The sequence below is a fragment of the Semicossyphus pulcher genome, unplaced genomic scaffold, assembly GCF_022749685.1.
Source record: "Semicossyphus pulcher isolate SPU_LCO1_2020_fin unplaced genomic scaffold, fSemPul1.0.p SCAF_22, whole genome shotgun sequence".
Lineage (NCBI taxonomy): Eukaryota > Metazoa > Chordata > Actinopteri > Labriformes > Labridae > Semicossyphus > Semicossyphus pulcher.
The window spans coordinates 6,056,744-6,076,598 of NW_027211696.1; the positions used below are offsets into that span (position 1 = coordinate 6,056,744).

General features: G+C 42.7%; 1 protein-coding gene across 1 annotated transcript; it reads left to right on the plus strand.

Moving 5' to 3' along the window:
* Nucleotides 1–1,347: 1,347 nt before the first annotated feature.
* Nucleotides 1,348–18,242, plus strand: rc3h2 (ring finger and CCCH-type domains 2). The gene is made up of 19 exons (XM_069673469.1): nucleotides 1,348–1,578; nucleotides 1,652–1,769; nucleotides 2,258–2,491; nucleotides 2,933–3,108; nucleotides 4,090–4,290; nucleotides 4,375–4,507; nucleotides 6,009–6,127; nucleotides 6,892–7,004; nucleotides 8,544–8,855; nucleotides 9,091–9,293; nucleotides 9,379–9,692; nucleotides 9,779–9,925; nucleotides 13,298–13,435; nucleotides 15,277–15,441; nucleotides 15,532–15,781; nucleotides 15,916–16,000; nucleotides 17,138–17,327; nucleotides 17,413–17,576; nucleotides 17,706–18,242. The coding sequence occupies exons 1-19, from the start codon at nucleotides 1,348–1,350 to the stop codon at nucleotides 17,851–17,853; spliced, it is 3,441 nt and encodes a 1,146-aa protein (XP_069529570.1). The 3' UTR covers nucleotides 17,854–18,242.
* Nucleotides 18,243–19,855: the final 1,613 nt, after the last annotated feature.

Sequence of the window (19,855 nt, forward strand, 5' to 3'; positions counted from 1 at the left end):
TACAAAGGCTTTCATCAATAGGCTCAATCATCATTGTGTTACCTCATTCAGCGATAGATAGTGACTTAACAGACATTTATTTAAACGAAAAGTAAAATTAATGTTACTTCCTCCAGAAAACATAGAGAATATCCATTTATCCTGCAGTAACAACGGCATTTACAGCTTGTTGTTACTCATCTAAGTAAGAAATGTTGTACATCTTTGTATAAATTTGTCACTGTGCCAGGGTCCACACAGTCTTGCAAACTGTGCTCGCCAAAATAAAAGACCTGAACAGGAGACAGTTGTGAAAGATGTTTGGGAACATTTGATTTAAACAAGAAACTTTTGTCTCTGAAACAGGATGCCGGTGTTATTCAGCTCCATCAGTCTCAACCTGTGGATGCAGTCTGTGTTTACAACTGTTCCCTAACTGATTTGCACATTCGGCGTTATTATGATTCAGCCTTTACGAGAGCACGCAAAGTTCGTCTGAAAAAGCTGCAGCCGAGATGATTCTGTCACAAATCACAGAAACTTGTTTTGCTCATCAAAAGTGCTCTCAGACTTCAGGGGGTTCAATAAGCGCTGCTGTTGATTCCAAACAGTCTAAATTGCCTTTACAATCTTTTATGATGTTGTGGTAATGAGATGAGAGAAATGTAGACCTGCACTTATTACTGTACAAACTGTGTTCACAGCAAGTCTTTATGGGCTGCCTTTTAATGAAATACGTGTTGAGTGTTGGCTGCCAGCTCTTTTAAGAGAGAGGGGGGGAGAGAGCGTTTTTTATGGTCCGCATTAGATCAAATCAATTTATAAATTTTATGGCGGAGAGGCTGAAGATTGCTGGTGTACTTAGCAAAATGTTTATTGCACTAAGTTGGTAGAGCTCAGGGACAATTTTAACCTTCATCCCAACAATATATTTATCATACAAGGACTACCGACTGGGGATCACAAGAATTAACTACTGTAATAAACATCCATCACAGCAAAATATGATCTTATTTCCTTTTAAAACAATATTACATAGTTTAGAATGTATTCTGATGTAATCTTGAGTGCTGTCTTGGTCAGGAAGAGACTTTGTTTCTCGTAAAATAAACTTTAAATGAAAAGAAACGCTTTAAGAAAACAAAATTGTGAAAGTAAACTTTTTTAAAATCTGTGTCTGTCCCTTTAAAATGACTCGCTGGCCGTTGCGCCATGACAACATGTTTGTATGCTCTGCCACAAAAATGACTTTCTATCCTATTCCTCACAGTCATCGTTGGCTCTGGCAAACAGGAGCTGTTGTCCGGGCTCGTTGTCATGCATTCCCCCTGATCTGGGCGACGCCTCCCTCAGCGGTGCGGCGGCAGGATGCCGGTGCAGGCCGCCCAGTGGACAGAGTTCCTGTCCTGCCCCATCTGCTACAATGAGTTCGACAGCAGCGGCCACCAGCCCATCAGCCTGGGCTGCTCCCACACGGTGTGCAAGACCTGCCTGCACAAGCTGCACCGCAAGGCCTGCCCCTTCGATCAGACGCCAATCAGCACCGATATCGACCTGCTGCCGGTCAACTGCGCCCTGCTGCAGCTGGTCGGAGCTCAGGTGAGTCACGTCAGGAACTTGTGTTTAAGTCAACCTTGTAGTTTTGTGGGTGCTCATGATGCGTGTCTCATAGGTCCCGGACGTGCAGCCGGTGAGCCTGAGCAGTGCAGCCGAAGTTGAGAACTATGAGGCGTGCAGGGTGTGCGTAGAAGAGCTGGCTCTCTACCTGAAACCGATCAGCGGAGCAAAAGGTTTGTGTGTGCGGTTTTGTGTGTGTGTATGTGATTGTAAATCTCCAGTTTCAGAATTGTGGTCACATTTGTGAAAGAGAATTAAGAGCTTTGTACTAAATGAGTGGGAGACGCAGTCGAGCTGCCTGTGCAACTTGGCATTCATGCTTCTCACACTTCTCCTGACGCCTGATAGCTGCTCGACTTATATGGTTATGAAGAAAAATTCAGCTCCGTGCGTAATAAGTCGGGAAAAAATAGGCCCTGCTGAAATGGACTTGTTCCGGTTGTTTGTTCAGCCGATTCTGTGTGACGTACTGTGGTAGCATTGGTCCAATATATCACTTTGGCAACTCCCACTGCGTCATGTCCGGCTTCAGAAGAAGCATGAGCCAGCTGTTCGGTTCGGTTGTCACGGTTTCATTGCCTTTTATCAAATAGAATCAAAATGAGACAGAAGACAAAAGTTTGAACCGACTAAATATACACTGTTTTACAACTCTCTACAGGTGTGGCGACTCTGAGTCCGAGCGTGCTCAGTCGGCCGATGCAGAGGAAGCTGGTGACTCTGGTGAACTGTCAGCTGGTGGAGGAGGAGGGCCGCGTGCGGGCGGTGCGGGCGGGCCGGTCGCTGGGCGAAAGAACCGTAACTGAGCTCATCCTGCAGCACCAGAACCCCCAGCAGCTCTCTGCCAACCTCTGGGCTGCGGTGAGGGCGCGGGGCTGCCAGTTTCTAGGACCTGGTGGGTGCGCACGACACAAAACACACACTCCAGTGATGTGAACGTCTAGCTTAAAGTCAATGTTTGAGGCAAGGCAACGCGAGTTACTGTTAAATTACTCAGCCGTTTGGCATTTGGATTCAAGTGATAGCCTTTTGGACTCATTGTGTCCAGAAGCTGTCTTTTGAATTGTCTAAATTGCCCAATAAAATTGCCTCGTCAAAATGACTGCTTGTGCTGGCACCCGGTGTCCTGTGATGATTACTCATAGGGCAGATTCTGACTGGGACACTGTTTCTCATCATGATCACACAATGAGTTCTTAAAATGTCTGAGGACACCTGGCTCTAAGATTTGTTTGTTGTTGTGTTTGTTTGGAAAAGACAATTAAAACATGGATCGTTTGCTGATTTGCTCTCTCTCTCTGCTGTACCCCAACATCCCTTAACTTTTCCTCTTCAGCTATGCAAGAAGACGCACTGAAGCTGGTTCTTCTCGCTCTGGAGGACGGCTCAGCTCTGTCCAGGAAGGTGTTGGTTTTGTTCGTCGTCCAGAAGCTGGAAGCTCGGTTCCCCCAGGCCTCTAAGACCAGCATAGGCCACGTGGTGCAGCTGCTCTACAGGGCCTCCTGCTTCAAGGTACAGGCAGCGAAAACAAGCATACATACATAGAAAAAAAAGCAAACTCCTAAATACGTGCACATGGCTTTGTAATAAAAAGAGATTTTTGAATGTACTCTGAACAAAAGAAGCTCAGTTTGCTGCTGTCCCAAGAACCCGAGCCGTAATGAATGACCTGATTAAATGAGGGGTATTTAAATAGATCTCATCTTCCACCACAGAGAATGAATACTTTCTTCATGTCATCAGTTATAGACTTTCCAAAACTGTCTCTCTTGTTAGTTTAAGTATCATATTTTCTACCCAATAAAATCGAATCAGTTAAACCAAAGTAATTATGTTTTAAGAATCAGCCAACAGTGTAACTTCGCTTCAGAAAACTCTTCTCAGCTGTGGATCTTCCTCCAACTGAACCCGTGTATTATCACTCCCTTAAGGGCTAACCCTTACTACTGCATTAAAGTCATGTCTGTAAAAATGATATGGGTCTCTGTGGGTATATTTTCTGTGTGTGGGTTTATTTTTGGGCCTGTTATCTAATGACAGACATCGCTGGTAGGGCAGATATGTCAGCTATCTCTTCTGATGTAACGGCGGTCTATATTTGCCCTTGTTGCCCCGCCTTGCCGGACACAGATAGGAAGCCAGAGATGCTAAGAAAGATAGGTGGAAGTGCAGGAACAGAAACTCTGACGCAAAGATGGACAGTAGAAATTGTGATTCATTAGATTCGTGTGTTGGTGTCTTGTGATGATTACTCATAGGGCAGATTCTGAGAGAGGGAGATCCCTTTGTCTGATCTGAATTTGAGTTTATAAGTCTGAGGACGCCACACACGGACAAACCGTCTGGTCTGGAAATTCAGCAACATTTAGTATTAAGTCCTAATAATAATAATTGATCCTTACCCTTTTTCTCTTCTTCCTTCTCACTCTCCTGTCTCCAAATCCATCCTCCTTCTTGTTGTTTCTTCCTCATCCATCGTCTCCTCCCTGTCAGGTCACCAAACGTGATGAAGACTCCTCTCTGATGCAGCTAAAGGAAGAGTTTAGGACGTACGAGGCTCTGAGGAGAGAACACGACGCTCAGATCGTCCACATCGCCATGGAGGCGGGCCTACGCATCTCCCCTGAGCAGTGGTCTTCTCTGCTGTATGGAGACCTGGTCCACAAGTCACATATGCAGTCCATTATTGACAAGGTACCAATATGACAGGCATAAGTAACAAACTCTTGTTTTTAATTTTTAAAGAGGCTTATTCTTCTCCTCTATCTTCTTCTCCAGTTGCAGTCACCAGAGTCGTTTGCAAAGAGCGTTCAGGAGCTGACAATCGTTCTGCAGCGGACAGGAGACCCTGCAAACCTCACCAGCCTTAGACCACACCTCGAGCTACTGGCCAACATAGACCACAACCCAGGTACTTCATCTGAATGAATGCTAATAAGTCTCGCAGTGCTGTCGTCGACCAAACCTCAATTCTGAGTCAAGTCTCCAGTGTTTAAGTCCGAGCCCGAGTCACCAAAGAAGAATCTGAGTCAAGTCCGTTTCGGGTCCCCGTTACCTGGGGCTGAGTCTGTTTCGGGTCCCCGTTACCTGGGGCTGAGTCTGTTTCAGGTCCCCATTACCGAAGTCCGAGTCCATTTCGAGTCCGTTTCGAGTGTGCATTACCTGAGTCCGAGTCTGTTTCGGGTCCCCATTACCTAAGTCCGAGACCATTGCTGTAAAATCTTTCAAAGCAAAAGACACGATTCGTGGCGCCTCTCTAGGCACCCTGACAGGAACTAAAGGCATAAATCAGTAAGAGTCCTTCTCTCCATCTTCCAAGTCCGAATGCAATCAAGGCTCAAGTCCGAGTCCAAATCTGAGTCATCAGTGCTCAAGTTCAAGTTTAATCACGACTCCTGAAAATCAGGTCTCAAGGCGGATTCGAGTTGGAGTCGTGGACTCGAGTATTACAACACTGAAGTCTAAATATGCTCTTCTTAGAATAAACGGCCCCTCTTCCACAAAGATGAATATAACTGAGTGCCACTTTCATACCAAAGCGCAATTAACAAGCACAAAAGAACATTAAAACTGCAATTAATTTATTAATCAAAGCACAATGACAAGCCAGGTGTTAGGTGTACTTTTCAAATATGGCACTCTACTCTAATTAGTTGTGTTCATTCTGTGTTGAGATTTTCTGTTGACAGTTGTAATTATATTATGACAGCTAATTCAAGGGCTCGTAACATGACTGGACAGTAAAAGCAACTGGTACAATGTAATTAAATTGAAAGGCTTTATTGGAAAGTTTCAGTAACAATTTTACCAAAGCAACAAAGTATTAAATGATCAAATGTTTGGACAATACTTACAATAGAAATATAAGAAATACCACATTATTAAAGACAAAAAACAGACATGAAAAAATGTTAAACCTCAACATATTCTGCAAAATCTGCAACTATAGCATGTCATTCAGTCTCAGCTCTACATTTTTAGCTTAAATTAGCAAATGTTAGCATGCTAACATACTGAACCCAGATGGCAAACATCGTAACACATATCTGCTCAGCATTAGCATGTTAGCATTGTCATTGTGACCATGTTAGCAGATGATAACCTTTAAGTCAAAGTATTTCTGTGTCTAGGCAGAGCCTCATAGAGCAGCTAGCATGACTGTAGCCTCTTGTTTTGCCTAACCCATTCAAAGACCCTTATTTTGGTGTCATTTAGCATAAAATCGAGATAATGATGATCATACGAGTAAGAGAGAGTGTTTTGCCCCGACTTGCCCTGGATAGAATCAGGATGTCTAATCTCAGTGATTTCTGATACACTCTTTGATGCTCTTCTTTGAAGGGCTTTTGTGAAACCTTGAAGCCATGATAAGAGTCTCTACTAAACAGCCTGTGTTGTTGATCCGTGTGCAGATGCCCCGGCACCGTCATGGGAGGAGCTGGAAAGTGTGATGCTGGCTGTGAAGCTGGTGGTTCACGGACTGGTGGAATTCATACAGAACTTCAGCAAGAAGAGCCACGACACTCCACAGGTACACGGACGTGATAGGAAGAGATTGTCATATTTCTATATTAGACAACAAAGCAATGCAAGACATTAAGTGGGCTGTGCAAACAGAATATTTTTTCAGTTTAAGAGTAACGACATATAACGTTTAAGCATGATGTATGACGTCAAAAGAATGCCTCGAGTCCTGAAGCAACTTGTGAACAATTTTGGCGACTTTCTTTCTCTCCGTTTCTCCAATTTGCAGACATCTTTGTTGTCATCTTAAAAATGATTCTTCTTCTTCTTCAACCTCGGGTGTTTTTATTCATACTGTTATGTGTTGCTCTTTTCCTCGATTTTGTGTTGCATGATATAAACGTCGTCACTCCTCCAGCTTGCTTGCTGTGAATGCCTACCCGGTCAGTGTCAGGAAATTGTCACTTGTGCAGTGCATGTTGGTAGCAAAGTGTGTTTTACATCTGTTTTACAGCCATTGCAATGAAGAGACATTTCCCCTTTCAACATCTCTGTTGAGCGTAAACATTATCTGACACCTTTCAGGAACTTTACACTTTCCATTACTGTCACAAGTTTTATGACAACTGTCACAACTCTAAATGTCACACTAGGAGTTATGATAATTTATTTCAGTGTGTCAACAATATTAACGATATGACTGACAGTCACATGAGTCTCTGCTGGGAAACTTGATAAAGTGACAGACATGTATTGTGTAAGATTTATCCAAGCGGACATGCGTTCATTTATTTTTAGAGTTAATGTTTCTTGTATCTGTGTATTTTGCAGCCTCAGGCCAACAGCAAGTACAAGACCAGCATGTGCCGAGACCTCCGTCAGCAGGGAGGCTGTCCCAGAGGAACCAACTGTACATTTGCACACACACAGGACGAGCTGGAGAAGTGAGTGAGCACTCACATACACTCTGAAATACTTTTTACTTTATATAAGATAGGAAACAACTCCAATCTGCTAAGTTTGCATTTATCTTAGATATAAAAATACTTGTCTGCTTGTCCAACCGTGGGAGTTATTTAAGCAATATCACACGAGAGGGACTGATGTTGTACTGGATATCAGCACTGCTGTGATTCGGTCGTAGGCACAAGGCAGCAGGCACTGAGATATTGCTTTTAGATAACAGTTATACAAGGCGCAAATAGTAATAAAAAATCATAATCAACAACAGATTATTTTATGCTCCACCAACTCAACTAGTTCCAACACTTAACTGAAACTTGACTTTTGTTGCCAAGCAACCCAAACATTCTCCTGTGTCTACAGGTTACCACAGTTCAGCTCTTTTTATCATCATTCATCTGTTTGTTCTAATGTATCATCAACCAGTGAAATAAGAGTCTGCTGTGTGATTCAGAGGTACCAGCTTGATTAATGTAGACGTACACGGTCTGCTGTGATGTTAATTAACAGTATTCAGAACACCTGGCTGAGGTGGAGCGATACACAGAGTGAAAAGTCCCAGTGATGTTATACCCTATATCAGTACTCATGGAATGTCTCTTGTCCAATCAGATTACTTGGTTGGAACTACCTGTTGTGTAACATGGATTTCATAACTGCAAAATGACACTCAGTATCAGCTATCTTTTCATTTGATTTTCTTTATAGACCCATATTTACTTACAAGAGGTTCTTTGTAAAATTTTTACTACAATGCTTAGGATACATGTGTGCTCACCAACGACTGTATAGATGGACAACACATCTCCATCTGCTCTCATTGTACGGAATTGATGCCAAAACAGCCCCAGTGATATGTGCTGCAATCTTGCGCTGGTGACGTCATTTGGAGCCAGAGCTGCGCGGTTGAGATCGGCGGGTGGAGTTGCCGTAGCCACTTCCGCTAACCAAAACACACACTTAACCTACCGAAAAAACAGCAAAGAGTCCACACGCCGGCGTGTTTAACAGCAGAACAACTTCTTGTGTTGGTCTTAAGCAGACAGATACGGAAACTTCAATGACTGTAGTGATTGTTTTAGTTACGTCTCCTCTCACCGTTCCTCCTCTACTCTGCTAATCTGGAACAGATCGGCTGCGAGAGCCGCATTTGTCAACAGAGCTGTCAATCATCCTTTTTACAGCATCAAATATTTAATTAAAACTAAACTTGTCAGATAAAAATGAACACTTGGATGTAAATCAGCATGATAAGAACTACAACATGGAGGAGGCGGGCTTTATGACCTATACTGCAGCCAGTCAGCAGGGGGCGCTCGAAATATTTTGTCTTCAGTTTAAGGGAGCTGTCATGTCGTCCATCTTTTTATACAGTCTATGGTGCTCACCCACATCCCCTACACACATATTTGTCAGTATTGCAAGTTTCACATGCTTTTTAACATGTTCTCCTCTGAGTAATACATAACCCTCCCCTTAATGTGCTGAATATCCTTGTTGTCTGATTTCTTTTTGCACAGATTCAGACTAAGAAACAAGAAAAGCAGCAGCGTGGGCCGTTCGTTCCCTCTAGCACCGGGGGTTATGGGTAAAACCTTCACCATGGAGGGCAGCATCCACACGGATGTCTCTGCGGGAGTGGGGCCGGGGCTCAAGGGCACAGGGGAGAACACAGCCGCCCTGACAGAGGCAGCACCCGGCCTGACTCACCCGCAGCTGGTGTCCAGAGGGCCTGACATGATGGAGGACATTAAGAGGGCGGTGCCGAATGGATCCAGTGGGTCCAACGGGTTATCAGGCACTAACAGGAACACATCAGGGTCAAATGAACAGTAAGTTTAATCATCCACTTATTCACTTATGCTTGTGAATCTGTATCGTTGCACGCATGGTCCAAAGCTGTTGATTCAGTCTAGTCAAATGTACATTTTCAATTCACCTGGATGTGGTGAATTTGCATACCTCGGATATTTGCATATGAGAGAAATAGTCCTCTGAAAATGCTTTATACACTGTTCAGAAGGTCTGACCTCACGTATCTCCAACTCATTATATTCTGTCCAATAGGAAGCCCCTGTCTCCTCCCAGAACTCCAGTCAGCCACTCCTCAGCGTCGTCTCCTTTGGCATCAGTTGGGCGAGGTGATGGTGGCGCTCCTATGCCCAAACATGGTCCTTTCCTGCTGCGTGGACCTCATCCTTCTCAGGCGTCAGAGCTTTACTATCAAGATCCCCACTCTGCATATGAAACAGGCCATTATCAACCAACCTGTGAGTCCATATTTCACAATAAAAGCTTGAATTAAAAAACGTTTTTGTCGTATTGGTAACATAAATATGCTTTTCTCCTCTTCAGCATGTTCCTACTACCCATCTACTCTCCACCCTCCTCACAAACCCTGCATGGCACGCTTTCTTCGATCCTCCAACGTCCCAGAATCCTCCCTGCCTCCCTCGATTGGCCCTCCTCCGTCCTCCTACCCCAGCGACGCTCAGACACAGCACCCACCTGTCTCATCCTCTTCAGGGTATCCACCACACCCACCCAGAGATCGTATGGTACCTCCCACCTTCCATCCTCACCCGGGGCAGCCTCCGTACGGGCCTCTGGCTCCTGCTCACGGTGTTTATGCTCCTCTCTATGACAGCAGGAGAGTATGGAGGCCTCAGGTTAGATGACTGTTAATTATCATGTAACTACGTTTATCCGATCATTCTGTAACTTGATATGATTATGAAGGCTATTATCATTACAGCTGTACCACAGAGAGGACGCCAGGAGTAACTCTCTGCCTCCAGAAGTGCTGCACTCCTCTGTGTACCAGCCTCCACTCAGGGAGAGATTCAACTCTCTAGACAGCAACTACTGCTCTGGAGCTGAACACCGCGCGGGGCTACACAGGGTAGGTCAAACAACCCCCATTTACAGCATAACCATGAAAAAAAGTACCTCTGACTGGTGGAAGGTCATGTTTTAGTTAAGAACACCTTAACCCTAGAGCAAGTCGTGACAAAGACCAAAGTGTGGGGAGGCCGAGACAAGAGCAGAACCAAAGAAACCAAAGAAACCAAAGAAACGCTGGCTGATATCAACTCAACCATCTTTAATTGATTTTTCATGTTTTACTATAAACAATAACCAATTCATTTTCTACCATAACACTGAAATAAGAATCATGTTTAAGGTGATTTAGTTTTCACTGAAAGAAGATATATATATATATATGTTGAGGGATTGAGCGAGCCAGAGAGAGCTCACAACCATCAAAGTACACAAGATTTGGGGTTTGACTGGGTGAGCAGGACCCCGCATATAACACGGCTATTTACTTACGAAATCAATAATTTGACACAAAATTATGATATGGAAATTGTTTTATTAATTTAAAAATTATTGTCTTATTGTTTTCTGTTTAAAAATAGTCTGTTACACTCACAGTAAGAGCTGTGTCCATAGCAACGGTTAACTCTAGCCTTCTTAAAATGAGCTAAACTAGCTGTTATTACTCACATTAAAATGAGCTAACCTAGCTAATATTACTCACATTAAAATGAACTAAGCTAACAGTATTTACTCACATTAAAATGAGCTAACCAAGCTAATATTACATACATTAAAATGAGCTAAGCTAGCTGTTTTACTCACATTAAAATGAACTAAGCTAACAGTATTTACTCACATTAAAATGAGCTAACCTAGCTAATATTACTCACATTAAAATGAGCTAACCAAGCTAATATTACATACATTAAAATGAGCTAAGCTAGCTGTTTTACTCACATTAAAATGAGCTAACCAAGATAATATTACATACATTAAAATGAGCTAAGCTAGCTGTTTTACTCACATTAAAATGAGCTAACCAAGATAATATTACATACATTAAAATGAGCTAAGCTAGCTCTTTTACTCACATTAAAATGAGCTAACCAAGCTAATATTACATACATTAAAATGAGCTAAGCTAACAGTATTTACTCACATTAAAATTAGCTAACCTAATCAATAATTTGACACAAAATGTTGATATGGAAATGGTTTTATTAATTTAAAAATGATTGTCTTTCTGTTTTCTGAAACAGACTGAAAAATAGTCTCTAGCCTTCTTAAAATGAGCTAAACTAGCTGTTTTTACTCACATTAAAAACTAATATTACTCACATTAAAATGAACTAAGCTAACAGTATTTACTCACATTAAAATGACCTAAGCTAGATGTTTTTACTCTCATTAAAATGAGCTAACCAAGCTAATATTACATTCATTAAAATGAGCTAAGCTAGCTGTTTTTATTCACATGAAATGGAAACATTTCTTCTGATGGTGAAGTAATTAGGTGAACAGGACATGAATCAGCGCAGCACCGGATTGAGGTTTTCTGTCATCAAGTATTTAACACAGCCGTGTAATGAATATATTTACATGTATATTTGCTATATATCGAGGGAGCATTGGTGCTGCGAAGTGTTTATATTGGAGCTGACATTAAGTTAACGTAACACAACTCTAAGTATATGCATTAGCTATATAGGTTTATGTGGCCTGTCTCGTCATTAAAATTCACAAGCCAGCAATTGGTTGCATTTGATGCAGGATTTTTGTATCCAGATACAGTAATTGTGCAATTGTAGTCTTGAGCAATCTTGAAATAGAATTCCAAGTCCTCCTTGTATGAGACAGAGTCAAGACCGAGTACAAATGGAGTCAACCGAGACCTTTAAACAGTGGTCTTCAGACCGGTCCTGATACAATGCCAAACACAGTATCTATTTAAAGTAAGATAGGCTTGCAACAAGAGACATAATCCATTATGAGCCATGCAATAATTAAAAGATAACTCTCTGCCGAGGGTGATATTATAATGATGTGCTTTCTGTTTCTTTTCATAATGGAACCAGTATATCCAGTGACAACAACTTGTATTAATAATCTTCGTCTGACAAACATTGAAAACATTTATTGCTAGATTATTTTCAGCAACATTTCCTTTCCTTCGTTTTCTCTTTTCCACCCACATATCATCTCACCTCTACCTTCCGTGCCAGCCGCAGAGCTGCAGTATGAAGCTCCAGCCTCCTCTGTAGTCCTCCCACTTCTCACCCAAATATGTCGCTGCCTCCCCCACTAACTTCTCTCCATCTCACATAATCATGTAGTATTACCATTATGAGTACTGCAGTACTACTGTATATTCTACCTATAATCCTGTTTGTAGCAAACATTACCTGCACTGGAGAGCTGTCTTACAGGATGAAGTCTATGTAATTTATTTTTGGGAAAATAGATATATAAATTTAAGTCGGAATTGCTATTAAAAAATGCTTAAAATTTCAAATAATAAAAAACAAGTCATATCAGAAATATGTTTTTGTTTCTGGAAACCTAAAAAACATTACTGGAGCAAAAGCATCAGATCTTTCTGACAAAAACATTTGTTTTTTTAAGGGCCGATTTTCAACCTCAGTCCTATCATGCTGTCATGGGGAGCTAATGCCATTATGGTAGAAAAAATGCAATTTGGCTCTGTGCCTTTGGAGGACGCTATCCGCTTCTCCAACGGGCCCTGGAAAACCTCCACCAGACGACGTAAAATGCGTCATCTGGTGGAGGCCAGGGAGCTCGCTAAACTACACCTCCTCAATCTAGGACGCCCGCCTCTGATGTCATGTCTCGTTCAAAATCATCACGTTTGCAATGTAGACTGTAGACCCTGAAGATTTCTTTGGCGATCCACCGGTATATTCTCGTCATATTTCGGATTCTCTACCGCTCTGAGCCACTGCAGCGAAACGGTAGTATTTCACTCCAGCGTCTCTCGCTCCGCCACAGAAGGAGTGGCGTAATACACGCTGGGTGTTGTAGGAAGGTAGAATGGGCGAAACCACGAGCTGTTTGTACGACTTCCTCCACAGCTATGGTGCCAGTATCAAATATTGCTTCTATCGATCACAGAGAACACCAGCTTCGACTGACAGTGGCTTTTTCCAGGGGAGAATTGCTCCTTTAAATTAAGTCTGTGTTAACAAATGCCTAAAAAGAGAATACTTTCTATCATATTTGTTAGAGGACAGATGCAGTTAAATGATCCCTTAGTTGTGCAGGAGATAACGAACATAAGTTAGGGGGCACTGGTTTAGCTCAGTGGTATTGCCAAAGATTTATTCCATATTTGACCCAACTGTAACATGTTGATCACATTGCATAAATATACTATTATGTAAGTTCAAGTAAATGTTCTCTCTTCCTGACTTCTCCTGTCTTGCCTTTTTTGCAGGATTATGGCCGTGTTCCTCTGGGCTACGAGGATCTGTTCAGGAGGAAGCAGGAACAATGGGCTCATCATCACCACCATCACAACGCCAACAGGCCCTCCCAGTCCTCCCCCATCTTCACCATCGATTTTGGAACTGAGGTAGGAAGGGAGAAATAAGGGAGACAACATACTGTATGTACACACCCAAACACTCATCATTCAGGGTATTTATAGGCATGAAAATTATACTGCCACCATGACCAGTGTGTTAGCAGTGTCACTGCAGCCACCTGATGCAGGGATCAATAAATTGCTTGTATTTTGCCAGTTAAAAAAAATGTAGGATTTAATTCCCATCCCAAACCTTGCGCTTCCGCTGTGTCCAATGCTATTTAAGTGGGAGATAGTTGCCTAGCAACTGTGGAGGAAGATATCATAGCAATGCACAATTGTGACGTGTGTGTGGGTGTGTGTGTGTGTGAGAGAGAGAAAGCGAGAGGAGAGACTTTAACAGGCAGTGACTCAGGCTTTCGGCTGAGTAAAGCTTTGTTCAGCCGCACGTCAGATATGTTTATATGAAGACATCCGCTTTAAAAGTGAGCTCTTATTGAAGAAACAAAAAGGACGGAGGAAGTGTTTCTTTGATTTGATTTTGATGCCTTTGTTATTAAGCGAAGATCATTAGTGAGGAAGAGCAGCTACTTCTATTAAATTATGTCTAGTGCTCGTCCACAGGTTGGCAGCACGGTCGCAGCATGTCAGCACCGACAGTGAGAGCATACATTCAAATTAGTGAGCAACCAGGGCCGGTTTAGTAGTTTGTATGTATCCTAAAACTTACCGCTTATGTACATTATTCCTCTCACATGTGACCTTATTATTAATGCATTATCCGCGTGGGATGGGGTCAGAGTCAGGAAGTAACAAAGTGACAAACATACTTATTGTACTCAAGTAGAGTTTTCAGGTTTCTGCACTTTTGAGTATTTATGACATTATTTTTTTTACTTTTACCGCCACATTTTAACACAAATATCTGTACTTTGTACTTTATGCCTGTATTTATAGAGAAGACAGTGGAAAGTGTTGGAAACAGGGGAAGAGAGAATAGGGGGTTACACGCGGCAAGGGGCCAAGGATGGGAGTCAAACTGCCACATCAAGGACTACCGGAATATCCGGAATATAGCTCGCACCGGAATATCAATATTTATATTTATTTAAAACACATTAATTAAGCGTACAAATTACAGCCTATCATCTGTTTTCACAATGTCGAGTTTGCAATCCTGCTAGCTAGCAGTTAGCTAGCTAACGTTGATTGTTGTAAGGGTGGTGGCTGCACTTTATCCCATACTGTACTCTCTGCAATTTATACTGGTATATTAGTTGCACCGGTGTATAGGACGCAGCCCACTTTTTAGATGAAATCTTTGGTATTAAAAGTGCGTCTTATACACTGAATTTTACGGTGTAGCCTCTGTACATGGACCGGCTAAACCGGCGCCCGTACTGCTTACATCCTCCTTACTGAGGAAGATGAAGAAGTTTGGAAATTATCGATTATTTTTATTTAGCATCGTGGCGAGCCCGCCCTTAAACATCATGACAGATGTCAACATAAACAGAGGTGACAATTACACATCAAAAGACAATTCCTTGTCATGTCTATATCAGTGCTCAACAGACAAAGTGACACAAACAACTTAAATGATGCAGAAAAGAGATGGTAACTTGGAGAAAAGGCAAATAGCACATGTGTTGCCATGGCAGTCCAAGAGAACTTGTAGTGTCGTTGCAGATTCAGAGCAGACATTCCCCATCTGTACTTCTACTTGAGTAAAGAATATGAGTACCTTAACAGCTTTCCCAAAACACCACCACTGTTCATCTGTCTTTCTGTGTCTTTCTGAACAGTGCTTGTCTCTACAGTCCCTGTACAGCAACACAACACAAAGGATTGTATCTAACTATTTTTAAACATCCCTCTCTGTCTTTCAGCACGTGCAGAGCGGTGGAGGCCAGTGCGTGGGCTGCAGATTCAGGGGCGAGGAAAGTTTAGCCCACTACTCTCCGTGGTCCTGTGGTACCATCGGCCCCTGCCTCAGCCCCTTTGAGCCCGAAGCGCTCACACACACCTCGGCTCACTCCTGCTCAGAGCACTCGGTGAGATAGACACTAATTTCATTTCAATATTGCGGTGTAATGTTTGTGTTAGCACTCTCTCTAGCAGCATCCATGTTTTTCCTCATGCAGGAATTAGACAGTAGCGGAGGTGGAGGCGGTGGCGTTAGCGTGGGTGGTGTCGGGAAGCGATGGCTGCATTCTTTGGATCACTACCGCCGCTTGAAAGACGAGGACCCCATTATTCCCTTTAGCGAGGGACCCATTATCTCCAAGTGGGGCGCCATATCCAGAGCAGCTCGCACCGGCTACCACACCACCGACCCTGTCCAAGCCACGGCCTGCCAGGGCAGCGCCAGCACCACGCCCATCAACTTTAAAGGTAAAGAGGGGTAAAAGAAAGGGCAAAGACAGGAGACAGGAGGGACAAAAAGCTTGCATGGAGAGAGGCAGAAGAGGACACTTGTTTTTATTCATTTATATTATTCTAAGGTTTTCTTTGTTTTCCTCTCAAAGATTACAACCCGCACTTGGATCACAGCAACTACAGATGGAGCTCCAGAGGCTCAGACTCTTCCAGCCACTCTAGTTTCCTAGAGAGGTACAACACACACACACACGCACATACACACACATTTAAAAACCTATAAATTCTGCATGGAAAGGGATGAGAATTAACAGGAAACTTGCTATTTCTCAATATTTACAAGATTCATGTCTTTTAGTTAAACATAAACATAAACTCCCCTGGACACACAGGGAACTTATTCCTGATTGTTCTTAATGAATTTGCTCTCACTCACCATACGTCATCCCTTTCTTATTGTAGCGCAGTCATTTCCTCTGTGTGGTCAGTCTAAAAATAGAGCTGCTAGATGGCTGGTTAAACCCACTGGGCAGCCATAAAAGGAGTCAGAAAAGCCCTTTGCACTGATACACTAAATTTTGCAGGACTACTTTATTATTAGGCCATGTTTTTTTGTGAAAGGGGCAATTGGACCCTGGAAAAAGCCACTGTCAGTCAAAGGTGGTGTTCTCTGTAATCGATAGAAGCAATAATATTGGAAATTGGCGCCATAGCTGTGGAGAAAGTCGTACAAACAGCTCGTGGTTTCGCTCATTCTACAATCCTACAACACCCAGTGTGCATTGCGCCCCTCCCTCTAAAAGGAACGGAGTGAAATACCACCATTTTCGCTGAGGGCAACGGCTCAGAGCGGTACAGAATCCAAATAAGAACAAGAATGTACCGGTTGGATAGGTCTAAAAAATCTTCAGGTCTGCAGTCTACATTTCAAACCTGACGATTTTGAATGAGACATGACATCGGAGGCGGGCGTCCTAGATTGAGGAAGATTAGCTTAGCAAACCCTCTGGCCTCCGCCAGATGACACGTTTTACGTAGTCTGGCGGAGGTTTTCCAGGGCCCATTGGAGAAGTGGATAGCGTCCTCCAAAGGCACAGAGCAAAACTGCGTTTTTTTCCTACCATAATGGCATTAGCTCCACATAATAGCATGATAGGACTGAGGTTTAAAATTGGCAGACTGGCCCTTTAACCAATTTACACACAATATAAAATTTGATCATGTTGTATTTACTTAATTTGATTAGATTTTGCTGTTGTAATGATCTCCCTAATGATGCCAAGGATACTCATAGCGAGAAATATATAATTTTCTCTACCATAATAATAAAAACTGTTCCATGGTTGTCTGTGTGTGTTTTTGTTGTTTCAGTGAGCTTCACGGCCGTCGGACATCCATAAGCAGTGGAGAGAGAAGCATGTCTGATCTGCAAGCCCATCAGACCGCCTATAACCCGGATCGAGACCGGGCTGAGAGCGAATCCGACCCGGGTCGAGACATTGAGCTGGAACTGTGCGCGCTTGACATGGAGGATTCAGACACCCAGGAGATCAAGTCTCAGGTTGGTATGATTCTGTAAAACAGACATGATGGATCATATTTATTAAAAACACATCATCATCTTTTTCATGATCTTTGCCTCTCAGGAGTCTTTAGACCTGGCTACGCAACAGTCTCAGGATGCTTCCAACCTCCTCTCACCTTCCTGCTCCTCTCCCCTCCTTTCTTCTCCTGTGGAGGAGCACCCCCAGTCAGATTGTCCCTCGACAGACAAGATGGACCCCCACCTGCTGAAAAAGCTGGCCTTCAGGTGAATTACCACATTGCTTCACAGGGTCATCTTTGACTTGATGAGCTGCCGTTGGACTTGCGTTACTTCTTCTTATTCTCTTTTCTTCCTGTCTTCTTTCCTTCCGTCCTTTTTTCCCCTGTTTTCCAGGAAGTCTCTGTCACCTGGAGGGTTGGTCCCAGGAGGTCTGGGTGTCGACAAGCTGCTGCTGCGGACTGGACCTCCACGACTTGGGGACACTTCCACTCGGGCTTGTCCTGAAACCCCTGTGACAGAGATGCTGCTCAATGGAAGCTAAGGGGACTCAAAGTCAGACACTGAGTAGAGCTGAATCACTTGTCCACAACAAGACCCTGGTTTAAGGGAATTGAAATTCATCTAGCCTTCAAACATGTCAATAATATGCCAAAATAACATTAGACAGACACAGGTCAACAATCCGTGCTGCTCCACAACAAAGGCTGGAGAGCTCATAGCATCTTCCCCACATGATTTCTTACGACATAGTACTCCTGAGGTTTACACGTTATCTAGTTTGGTGTCATTCAACATGCTGGACGAAGAAGCATGCTAAAGGCCTTTTTTCATGTAATTCCATATTTCTATTGTCTGTACAGCCTGTACAGTGAGAGGCAATACAGTCCAACGTGAGTTTTCTTCCGTCATGCCACCTTTTCTCTTGACATGTTTTTTATATGTAGCTTGGATTGACAGCAAGAACTGAGATCCTAACATTTCCCTCCAGATTCTGTCTTGCTCCCAGTACTAAGGGACAGTGCACATGTGTTTTGCTATAGTAAATCATTTTTTATAATGTCATTAATATAATTAACAATATTTATTTGCTTTTATGCTTGTGTCTGCTTCCTCAAAGCAGGCATTGATTTAAGGCCATATAGCTTCTTTTTTTTTTACATTTTTTGCAACCTTATAGAAATCTGCTTATTCTTCTTCACTTTCTATCTCCTTACCAATGACTGTATATATAGATGGATGACGCATCTCCATTTACTCTCATTGTATAAAATTGAAGCCAAAATACACCCCATGACGGGCGCTGCCATCTTGCGCTGGTGACGCATGTGGAGCCAGAGCTGCGCAGTAGAGATGGGCGGGTTGAGCCACTTCTGCTAACCAAAACTTAACCTACCGAAAAAACAGCAAGGTTCCTGCACGTCGCCGTATTTAACAGCTTCTTGTGTTGATCTGACGCAGAAGTTCACACATATGGAAACTTCAATGACTGTAGTGATTGGTTTAGCTACGTCTCCTCTCGCCGTTCCTCCTCTGCTCTGCTAATCCGGAGCAGATCGGCTGCAGGAGCCGTATTTGTCAACAAAGCTGTCAATCATCATTTTGACAGCATCAAATAACTAATTAAAAATAAACGTGTCAGAAAAATGAACACTTGGACATAAATCAGCATGATAAAAACTAACTATAATGACAGAAACCATGTTTGAGAAACATGTATTTGGCGTGTATTTTGATTTTATAGTTTGACTCATGTCCCATCTGTTAATATGGAGGAGGCGGGCTTTATAACCTATACTGCAGCCAGTCAACAGGGGGCGATAGAGATGTTTTGGCTTCACTTTTAGGGAGCTGTCATGTCGGCCATCTTTTTTTACAGTCTCTGGTCTTTACATGTTAATGCAGGTTTGTTGCCATAACCAACTGCAATGCCCTCATTCATCTACATGCCACTGATTTTAGTTAAAACTTTTTTTGTGTCGCTGCATGAAACATTTACGCACGTATTCCATGAAAAATCACAATTTTGCACTCCAACCCTCGGGAGAACAAAAAAAGACTGCAGATAACAGAGGTCACAAGTTTCTCTGTGATTCTGAAACAAGACTCTTTTATTGGTCACATGACCTTTTAAATGTTAACACTCGACTGTCATGAGATCAGTACACGCGACGAAACAGTCATAAATGAGTAAATCAGGGGGTCAGGAGAGATGACAGCGAAACAAAGATCTGTGTTGACTTTTCTTCAGAAATGTGTGTTTTTAGTTGTAGCTTATTTAGTAGCTTTAAGCCACATTAACAATAATTAATCTTTCAAACTGTTGTTTTATCTTTGTGTGCCTGTGGTCTTTATGGCATTTGATTCTGCTGACTGTGAGCAAGAAACAGTCTCTCTGCACTCTCACACAAACACACAGAGTCTTCAATATCGTGGCCTTTCTTCTCTACAATGACTTTTGTCCATGCCCACACAGACTCCTTCGACTTCAAGTTTCGGAGGCGTTAGCTTTCACGACAATGGGATCTCAGAAACTGAACACTGGA